The sequence below is a fragment of the Megalobrama amblycephala genome, linkage group LG5 (genome assembly GCF_018812025.1).
Source record: "Megalobrama amblycephala isolate DHTTF-2021 linkage group LG5, ASM1881202v1, whole genome shotgun sequence".
Classification (NCBI taxonomy): Eukaryota; Metazoa; Chordata; class Actinopteri; order Cypriniformes; family Xenocyprididae; genus Megalobrama; species Megalobrama amblycephala.
Genome location: NC_063048.1, coordinates 36,570,342 through 36,581,516, shown reverse-complemented (window position 1 = coordinate 36,581,516; position 11,175 = coordinate 36,570,342). Strand labels below are relative to the sequence as shown.

Below are 11,175 nucleotides of genomic sequence, written 5' to 3'. Positions count from 1 at the left end.
AGTGTAAAACAAACTTTTTCCAAAACTATACTCATAGTTCTCTACATTAGACACATCACTCAGAACTAACAGGAACTAAATTTAGGAGATGTGTGACGGCATGCCTCTGCTTCATTGCAGGAAAGACTTGCACGATACATGTTTTATGTGCATAAGTGAGGAACACCTCTTGCAAGAAATTCTGATCCCACTTGGCTCTCTTGCTTAAGGGATGAGAGTCAAGCCGCTGCAACCAGTGTCTCAGGTACCATGTCTGTTGTCATGGGGATCCCAGGTTGTGTTTGTTGGAAGCAGAGCTTGGGAGGGGTGATGAAGACCTATCTCTTTTTTTGTCAACTCAAAGCTCCAAATGCCCTATCCTCGCCCGATCTCTCTTTAGGGCTTGTTTTGTTGTTCCTTGCCAGTCCTCAGAATCAGGGTCCCACACAGGTGGATTCCATTGGAAAAATGATCCCTCTGTTGTGGCAGTAGGGGCGGAGCCAGACATTGTAAACATAAAGCTCATTAACACTATGGGGTCGGGAAACGCGCCAGCGCGCTTTACTAGATTTTCTTCACATAGCAGCAAAATCGACTTAAAATACGTCATTTTTTTTGTTTACAGATAAAAGTAATACATCAATTGAAACTACAGAATGTTTACTTTTATTTGTGTACACTCACAGTAAAAACAAAATGTGCTTTTTGCAAAATAAAGAAAAACTAACATGATGCACCTCATTATCTGCTAATGCGGCCACGCCAACGGAGAATGCACAGCGTTAAATTAAGTTTTAAAAGTCAACAAGTAATTCAAGTAATTTATGAGAGTGGTAACTGTAAAGGGATAAATGCGTGTAATTGAATATAAATGTAAGACGTTTCTTACATTTTAAAGGATAAAGAAATGACAGTAACGGGTTACTGTGTCAAGAGTGAATGTGTGTGTTTCTGCAGAACATTCCACTTATATGTTAAAACTGAGTTTGTGTTTCATTATTATCCTTATTTTTTAATGTAGAGATTTAAACTGTCTTTTGCTTTATAGCTCTTTTGCATATAGCATATATAGATATTTTCGCTATATATGTTTTCAAAGCATTCATTTGGCACGTTTTTGAAGGACAGCATTGGCGGGATGTGGAATAGTGGTTTTGTCATTAAAATAAAGGTCTTTTTATCTGATTAGATTAGATTAGATTAAATAAACTTTATTATCCTGAAGGAAATTTGTCTTGGACACATACAAACCAGTGACTGCTGCTTAAATAAATAACTTAATACATACGTAACATACACACACACACACACAATATCTGCAATTAACCCACAACTGCCATAAACCAACCAATTGCACACTACCCATCTTACAGTACACCTCTAATCATTGTAATAATAAAATTCACAAGAAAAAAGATCATAAAATATGAATATCGGGGCAAAGGGGCACTATAGGGGCAAACCTCTCACTGACTTGTCATTTAAAGCTTTGATGGACAGGGGGACAAAGGAATTCTTAAAGCGGTTAAGCCTGCACTGGGGAACTCTAAAGCGTCTTCCTGAGGGTTTGCCAAACCAGGCTGAGATGCCATACCGCAAAAGGCTCTCAATTACAGCACGATAGAAAAGAAGCAACACTTTCTGATTAACGCCAAAGACCCTCAACCTACATAAAAAATATAGTCGCTGTTGAACCCTACAACAGATGTTTTCTACCTGAGCACTCCATGTCAGTTTGTTATCAATAGGTATGCCCAGTTATCTGTAGGATACGGATAACACCATCTCCACTGTTTTCTTAGTGTTGATGGTGAGAGAATGCTTATCGCACCACTGGACAAAATTCTGGACCTCATGTTTATATGCAACTAAATCTGATGCATCCAACATGAGACCCAGAATAGCTGTATCATCAGAGAACTTAATCATGTAATTGTTAGCAGTACTACATGTACATTCATTAGTGTACAGGGGAACTAACGCACCCCTGGGGAGCACCAGTGCTGATGGTCAGAGGTTCAGACAATGTCCTGTTCACTCTGACTTGCTGGCTAAGATTTGTCAAAAATGAGTGGAACCACCTAATAATAAAGGGGTTGACATTCATCCGCTGCAGTGTTTTCAAGAGAACATGAGGCTGCAGAATGTTGAAGGCTGAAGTAAAATCTACAAACAGCAGTCTGGCATAAGCCTTAGGATTCTCAAGATGTTTAATCACAAGGTGCATTACACTGTTGATTGCATTGTCAGTGCCTCTCTGGTGTTTATAAGCGAACTGGTAGGGATCTAACTGTAGGACTACATCAGGCTGTAATTTGCTCATAATGAGCTTTTCCATGCACTTCATCACTACAGTAGTTAAGGCAATGGGTCTAAAAATGTTGTTCTCCTGTGGGCAGGGTTTCTTGGGAATAGGTGTAATAATTGCCCTTTTCCATTGTGTCGGTACAGTGTCAGAATACAGGGAAATACCTCTGAAAAATGGGGCACCAGGCAGGTGAATTCATCTGCACATGATCTTAATAAAAAGGCAGAGATGCCATCTGGTCCTTTGGCCTTGTTGACATTAATTAGCCTGAGGACCTTGTTGACAGATTTAAAATCAATCTCTAGCCCATCAGCATCATCAATAGCAATACTATCAAGCACCATATTACATTCTGCGGAAAAATCATGATTGTCAAACCTCTTATAAAAATAATTCAACTCATTTGCTTTTTCCAGTTCATCTACAACATGCAAAGATTTCTTACTAGGTTTCATATTGGCGGCTATTTTCATTGAGTCCTATAATTTTTTAGAGTTCATAGTTTGCAGCTTTTCCTCCATGGACTCCCTGTGGTGTTCCTTTGCTTCTTTAAGTTTCTGGTTCAACTCTTTTTGAACAGTTTTAAGTTGTAAATGGTCTTTGGTCTTAAATGCCTGCTTTTTCCTGTTAATACAGTCCTTCACCTTTGTGATATAAGGTTTGTTGTTGGGATAGATTTTTATTTTCCGTTTTGGAATCACAGTATCGACACAGAATTTTATATATTCTGTAGTAGTTTCTGTGGCATTATCCAAGCTTGGCTCCTTAGAGAAAATATCACAGTCCGTGCTTAAAAAAAAACTTTCAGAGTTTCTATACTGTCTTCTGACCATACATTGATAGTCTTAACCAAAGGTTTGCAACTCTTTAGAGCTGTCTTATATGTGGGGATCAGATGAAGAGTTTTATGGTCAATTAGACAAGGAATTTAGCTATGGCTGTATATGCATGTTTTAAATGTCCATTTTCTTCCTGGTATCACATTTAATATACTGTTCAAAACCTGGCAGTGCAGTATTCGAACAACAATGATAAAATCTCCAACGATAAAAACAGGAGCATTTGGGTTGCGCTGTAATTGTTCATGAACACAGTCTGAAACACAGAAAGAAATAATCGGCCAACTAATCAATTATCAAAATAATCATTAGTTGCAGCCCTAGTTACGTAGTTAAGTAACATGACTGGGTTCACGCTACAGTGCATCCGGAAAGTTTTCGAAAAAATCACATGTACATAAGTATTCACAGCCTTTGCTCAATACTTTGTTGAAGCACCTTTGGCACCAAATACAGCCTGAAGTCTTTTTGAATATGATGCTACATGCTTGGCACACATATTTTTGGGCAGTTTCTCCCATTCTTCTTTGCAGGATCTCTCAAGCTTCATCAGGTTGGATGAGGAGCGTCGGTGCACAGCCATTTTCAAATCTCTCCAGAGGTGTTCAGTTGGGTTCAAGTCTGGGCTCCGGCTGGGCCACTCAAGGACATTCACGGAGTTGTCCCATAGCTACTCCTTTGTTATCTTGGCTGTGTGCTTTGGGCCGTTGTCCTGTTGGAAGATGAACCTTCACCCCAGTCTGAGGTCCAGAGCGCTCTGGAGCAGGTTTTCATCAGGATGACTCTGTACATTGTACACTGTTCAATCTTTGTTTCATCGGACCAGAGAATTTTGTTTCTCATGGTCTGAGAGTCCAGGTTTGATTGGTGGAGTGCTGCAGATATGGTTGTTCTTCAGGAAGTTTCTCCTCTCTTCACAGAGAACCTTGTATCTCTATATTTCGTCATTTTTGTTTTATAAAATTAATGCTATTGGTCATCCTTTATGTCAGTATGTGGGTTTTACAAATATTTAACCAATAAAAAGCATTTAAAAGAGGTTGTGACTAAACCTCATAAATCCATTGGGTCCTCAAACTGTCAGTCAAACCTCATAACTCCTCCCCTACCTCCATTTAGAATGTGCTGCTACAGTTCGGAGATCTGCATGTTTGCATGCAAGGTTAAATAAAGAACTGATGTTTGCATAAGTACAGCGTTTTCGTCAGAAATACGATTTCCATTAAGGCTAAAGTTTTTTGTATTTGAAGAGTACAGAATAATCTTTGTCTGCTATTTGTCGTCAAGTTGAAGCAAGTTTTAAATGTGCATACCACTTCATCTTTTGTATCATGACTTATCAAAACTGTGCTGTGGCAAAAAAAGGGGACCTTGGGAAACACTGATGTAGTGTTTATAAGCGCATCTTATAAGCTTTGTTTATGTAACTGCTTTCCAGATCTAAATGTCAAAGCTGAGTGTACACTGAGAATATTGCTTCAGAATAAATTATATTTACAACACAAAAATCCTGTTTTTTTTTCATCTCCTTCAAACAATTAGAATCTGATAAAGTGTATATCAGGCATCTACTTATGGTCTCGGTGACGTGCTGTGTCATGCCATATGCTCAGCGAATTCAGTTGGCTTGTTGGCTTTGTGCTTCATACACCAAAACATTCCTGAAGTGTCAATGCCATAACGCAGCGTTACATGCGTAACCTGAGACATTCACCAAAACCATTAAAATTTTTTGTTGAAAATAAATAAACTGAAAATAAAATATTAAAAGAAAAATATTGAATTTCCTAAAATAACTAAAATTAAATAAATAAAGACTATATAGATATATATTTTTAAAAATAAAACATAAAAATGACAAAACTTTTAGGTAAAATTACTAAAACTTACTAAAACTAATTACTAAAATTTTAAAATTAAAACAGAAAATATAAAAATAAAACTAATTCAAAATATGAATAAAAATGAACATAATATTTTTATGAGTGTTCAGATGCCCTTAAAGGCAGGGTAGGCAAAAAAATGTATAAAAAACTTTTTTTCAAAATTTGTTTAAACTTTATTTATATATCAATACATAATTAAAATGTAAGTACTCTGAAAAAGAAAGTATAAAAATCGAGTGTCTGTAGACCTCTCACGACTGTTTTAAAGACAGCTCATTATTTCCATTCACTCCACCCCCTCCCTTCTGGGCTCCTTCCAAAGCCACGCCCCCAAAACGCATGAACGTGTGACTCCGACCACTGAGCTGGAAGACGCATTATTTACCTGAGACGAGCGGAGAGGAAGGAGCACAGTGCATGTAGTGACATCATGTCAGAATCACATGTAATAAAAATAACTTTAAAATTATGAAGATAAACAAACAAGATGTATTTTAGTACTCACTATCAAGCTAGCATATTGATATTGGTAAAGTTTAAAATATATATTTTTTGATTCGCTAACGAGCTAGTTATCTATAAGGCAAAGCTAAAAACAGGTTGCATGATACACGTTTTTCCATTACCATCATTTACACTGTGATGAAGATGAATTTCGTGTAAGATTCATAACATATACGTTGTTCTACAGATCAACAGAGTAACATACACTCAAATATCAACTCACAACTGCATTGCAGACACAAAATAATAACACACACATACAACAAAGTGTGTACGACACACACAGATACAAGATAAAGACATCAGTAAACATAGGTAGAGAATATAAAAACAAAACAAAGGCGAAAAAAACGTGCAGGTAAACTTACAGGTGAACATGGTAAAAGAGTTAGACAGAGGGTAAAATTATGCACAATTCAACACTATAGCTATCATTATTTATCGTCTCTACTACGGCTCGCTAAGTAATGTTATGTTAGCTATATTACGCAGCTACGTGTGCTAATGACACATGCTTCATGAAAAAATAAACAAAAAAATATGTATGATCAAAATACAAAAAGAAAGATTTACCTGTCCAGCAGAAATAAAGCCATCAAGGAGTCACTTTTCAGCCCCTTGAGTTCCCTCAGTTCTCGCCATCGCTGGAAAGCCACGCCGATATTAACTCGCGTTTTATTTCTTTGTTTATCCAAAGACTTTTTGTTCATTGCCTTTTCTTGTACTGTTACTGTCTTCCTTTTTTTGCCTGGTTTGCCTTCACTAACTGCATAGGCCGATACTGTGAATTTAGCTTGCTGTTTCTCTGCCATTGTTTTGGTATTCCTAGGATCCGTGCCTCTTGGATTCCCCAAATCAAACGTGCGCGCGCAAGTGGGCAGGTCATGTGTGGCAAAAGGGTGGTTGCCATGGTTGCGAGAGAGTGACAGCCGCCTAAGCCAATCCTATGTTTCGTCCCGGATGGAAATAATGAGCTGTGTTTAATACAGATTAAACGGTCTAGAGTCACTCGATTTTTATACTCTTTTTACCAGAGTTCTTACATTTTAATTATGCATGTATATATATAGAAAGTTTAAACAAATTTGGAACAAAATTTCTTACCTACCCTGCCTTTAACTAAGGGAACAGCTCAAGAAAAAGTATTTAAAAAAACAAGTAAAACACCATAAAAATATAATGATAGTAGTTCATGTGACTTATGTGCAATATATTTTCTTAAAGGGTTAGTTCAACCAAAAATAAACATTTAGTCATTAATTACTTAACGTCATGTTGTTCCAAACCTGTAACACATTTGTTCATCTTCCGAACACAGATGAAGATCTTTTTAATGAAATCTAGGAGCTTTCTGTCCCTCCATTGACAGTCTACGCAACTACCACTTTCAAGCCCCAGTAAGATAGTAAAGACATAATTTAAGTAATCCATGTGACTCCTCTGGTTTAATCTCAGTTTTATGAAGTGACGCAAGTGCTTTGTTTGAGCAAAAAAAAAAAGCCACATTGTTTACAAAATATTAATCGCTGCGTGTTCACGTAACAACATCTGCTATCTGCTCTCATGTCAACACAACACGCATATGTTGTGGTTCTTTTGTGGAGATTCATATTTAGTAAATAAAGTGTTAAATTATGCTTTTTTGCACAAAGCACTCGCATCACTTCATAAAACCGAGGTTAAACCACTGGAATCACATGGATCACTTTAAAGATGTCTTTACTACCTTTCTGGGGCTTGAAAGTGGTAGTTGCGTAGGCTGTCAGTGGAGGGACAGAAAGCTCTCAGATTTCATCCAAAAGATCTTCATGTGTGTTCCGAAGATGAACGAATGACTTACGGGTTTGGAACGACATGAGGATGAGTAATTAATGACAGAATTTTCATTTTTTTGGGTGAACTAACCCTTTAAACCAACAGTGTAACTGGTGGCTTCTCCATATAACTCACTCCAGCCGAACACGGTGATCTTCATCATGTAGTTTGTGATGGTGATATTCTGTCTGATGAGCCATAAGTACATATGAAGAGCTTGAATGAAGAACCAGGTGAATGTAGTCAGCATAGAGTAATGCATGAGCAGCGCTATGTGATGTTTGCATTTACATCTGGAGGAGACTGAGAGATCAGAGAAACACAACAGAAACAACCCTTTTAAAACCCTTTATTGTTTGTTAGCAGTAATCAGATCTTTACATTTTAAATACATATTATTAGTTTTGACTTCTTTAGTCATCTTTTACAAGTTCACTAGCTAAAAGACTCTGAGAAGCTTCTCACCATCAGCACTGCAAAGAACGTCAGATGTGAACACGAGCACTTTATGGTGTTATTGTTGACTTTTTCTGTCTCACAGCCGGACGTCGTCCATGTAAGATTTCCTTTGAAGAAAAGAGTGTGAGGAATGACATTAATTATAAAAAATAAATTGGGTTTGTTGATGGGAACTGATCAATACAGCCATAAAGTAATGTACCTTTTCCATCCCAAGAACTGCAGGACGCCACACCAACCTGTAAGAACATGTTTGATTTTTTTTTGTTTTCACAGTGTCTGATTATTATAACAAAATAAGATTCACAACAAAACCTTCATTACCAGATCTTTCTGTTTAAACAACATTTCTATATTGTTGGTAAGGTTGGAGATTTTGGCCCTCATCGTTATTCCATAAACCTCATTGTTCAAAACAATGAACAATGAGTTTCATCCTAAATAAGAAATAGAGCAAATATAAACATGTGTGAATACAATAGATCAAGAAACATTTGTTAAAAGAAAAGTTTTTGAATAGAAATGTCTCTTAAGCTGTTATATTTTCACTTAAATTTTCTTTTACTTTAGAAAAGTAAAATTTCTTACATTTTATTTTTCAAAATTAAAATTTCAATTAAAACTCTTTTCAAACAACAATTCATATTCACAAAGAGGATAAAAAACAGTATTGAAGCATCATAATAGTAGTGAATATGACATGGTGTAGTAATGTCCAGCTCTTCTGATGTCAAGAGATTTCTGTCATGATGAAAAAAGGATTTGTGTAAATGTGAAGATATGTGAAAATGTTTTGGTGAACTATTGTATAAACATTCCTTAAAATATTAAAATGTGTATTTTTTGTTTTTAATTGTAAATACATTTCCCATGTTTTTGAGCTGTAGAACTCCCAGTAATGCCCTGCCATTGTTTTCCAGTCGTGATTTATTAAAGGCCTCTCTGGGAATCTTTACAGACCAGGGAATGTTGTCTTCAGGTCACTTTGACAGTCAGCAAACTGAGGAATCATAACATTGTTTTATTGTATTATATTGTATTTCTCAAGTCTTACGTCTATCCTTTTCGGATCTAAAGAGTAACACATGTCTCTGGTTTCTGTGTTATTGGCTTGTATGTGAAGAAGACCAATAACCATGACCATGATGATCTGTGTGTTGCTTATATTGTTTTTTTTCCATCTGCTCCATTATAGACTCCAGATTTTCCAAGGCATCTCTGCAAAACTGAATAATCACTCTATATTCTGTGATAAGAGTTTTAATTTTAAAAGTCACTGGTAAAAATACACTTACGATGCTTTTGAGGGATTAATAAATCCATCCTTGTCTTTTAGATCATCTGTAGTTGGATTGTTAGTTGTCACAGATGGTTTGAAACTGATATTTGGATCGTTAGTTGTGTCAGATGGTTTGAAACTGGTATTTGGATCGTTAGTTGTGTCAGATGGTTTGAAACTGGTATTTGGATCGTTAGTTGTGTCAGATGGTTTGAAACTGGTAGTTGGATCGTTAGTTGTCTCAGATGGTTTGAAACTGGTAGTTTGATTGTTAGTTGACTCAGATGGTTTGAAACTGGTAGTTGGATCGTTAGTTGTGTCAGATGGTTTGAAACTGGTATTTGGATCGTTAGTTGTGTCAGATGGTTTGAAACTGGTATTTGGATCGTTAGTTGTGTCAGATGGTTTGAAACTGGTATTTGGATCGTTAGTTGTGTCAGATGGTTTGAAACTGGTAGTTGGATTGTTAGTCGTCTCAGATGGTTTGAAGCTGGTATTTGGATCGTTAGTCGTCTCAGATGGTTTGAAACTGGTATTTGGATCGTTAGTTGTCTCAGATGGTTTGAAACTGGTAGTTTGATTGTTAGTTGACTCAGATGGTTTGAAACTGGTAGTTGGATCGTTAGTTGTGTCAGATGGTTTGAAACTGGTATTTGGATCGTTAGTTGTGTCAGATGGTTTGAAACTGGTAGTTTGATCGTTAGTTGTCACAGGTGGTTTGAAACTGGTAGCTGGATCGTTAGTTGTCTCAGATGGTTTGAAACTGGTATTTGGATCGTTAGTTGTCTCAGATGGTTTGAAACTGGTATTTGGATTGTTAGTTGTCTCAGATGGTTTGAAACTGGTATTTGGATTGTTAGTTGTGTCAGATGGTTTGAAACTGGTATTTGGATCGTTAGTTGTCTCAGATGGTTTGAAACTGGTATTTGGATCGTTAGTTGTGTCAGATGGTTTGAAACTGGTAGTTGGATCGTTAGTTGTCACAGGTGGTTTGAAACTGGTAGCTGGATCGTTAGTTGTCTCAGATGGTTTGAAACTGGTATTTGGATCGTTAGTTGTCTCAGATGGTTTGAAACTGGTAGCTGGATCGTTAGTTGTCTCAGATGGTTTGAAACTGGTATTTGGATTGTTAGTTGTGTCAGATGGTTTGAAACTGGTATTTGGATCGTTAGTTGTCTCAGATGGTTTGAAACTGGTATTTGGATCGTTAGTTGTCTCAGATGGTTTGAAACTGGTAGTTTGATTGTTAGTTGACTCAGATGGTTTGAAACTGGTAGTTGGATCGTTAGTTGTGTCAGATGGTTTGAAACTGGTATTTGGATCGTTAGTTGTGTCAGATGGTTTGAAACTGGTAGTTTGATCGTTAGTTGTCACAGGTGGTTTGAAACTGGTAGCTGGATCGTTAGTTGTCTCAGATGGTTTGAAACTGGTATTTGGATCGTTAGTTGTGTCAGATGGTTTGAAACTGGTAGTTGGATCGTTAGTTGTCTCAGATGGTTTGAAACTGGTGTTTGGATCGTTAGTTGTCTCAGATGGTTTGAAACTGGTAGTTTGATTGTTAGTTGACTCAGATGGTTTGAAACTGGTAGTTGGATCGTTAGTTGTGTCAGATGGTTTGAAACTGGTATTTGGATCGTTAGTTGTGTCAGATGGTTTGAAACTGGTATTTGGATCGTTAGTTGTGTCAGATGGTTTGAAACTGGTAGTTGGATTGTTAGTTGTCACAGATGGTTTGAAACTGATATTTGGATCGTTAGTTGTGTCAGATGGTTTGAAACTGGTAGTTGGATCGTTAGTTGTCTCAGATGGTTTGAAACTGGTATTTGGATCGTTAGTTGTCACAGATGGTTTGAAACTGATATTTGGATCGTTAGTTGTGTCAGATGGTTTGAAACTGGTATTTGGATCGTTAGTTGTCTCAGATGGTTTGAAACTGGTATTTGGATCGTTAGTTGTCTCAGATGGTTTGAAACTGGTATTTGGATCGTTAGTTGTCACAGATGGTTTGAAACTGATATTTGGATCGTTAGTTGTGTCAGATGGTTTGAAACTGGTATTTGGATCGTTAGTTGTCTCAGATGGTTTGAAACTGGTATTTGGATCGTT

At 36.9% G+C, this 11,175-nt stretch overlaps 1 protein-coding gene across 1 annotated transcript; it reads right to left on the bottom strand.

The window, feature by feature from the left end:
• Positions 1-7,430: 7,430 nt before the first annotated feature.
• LOC125269246 (adhesion G protein-coupled receptor E5-like) lies at positions 7,431-9,056 on the bottom strand. Its single transcript, XM_048192123.1, has 4 exons — positions 8,115-9,056; positions 7,993-8,029; positions 7,797-7,897; positions 7,431-7,634 (listed from the first exon to the last, which is right to left on the bottom strand). The coding sequence occupies exons 1-4, from the start codon at positions 8,175-8,177 to the stop codon at positions 7,602-7,604; spliced, it is 234 nt and encodes a 77-aa protein (XP_048048080.1). The 5' UTR covers positions 8,178-9,056; the 3' UTR covers positions 7,431-7,601.
• Positions 9,057-11,175: the final 2,119 nt, after the last annotated feature.

Coding starts and splice junctions, on each gene's coding strand:
- LOC125269246 (XM_048192123.1), bottom strand. CDS start 8,177: ATGAGGGCCAAAATCTCCAACCTTACCAACAATATAGAAATGTTGTTT. Junction 7,898..7,992: donor CAGTTCTTGGGATGGAAAAG/GTACATTACTTT, acceptor TTTTCTTCAAAG/GAAATCTTACATGGACGACG. Junction 7,635..7,796: donor CGTTCTTTGCAGTGCTGATG/GTGAGAAGCTTC, acceptor CTGATCTCTCAG/TCTCCTCCAGATGTAAATGC.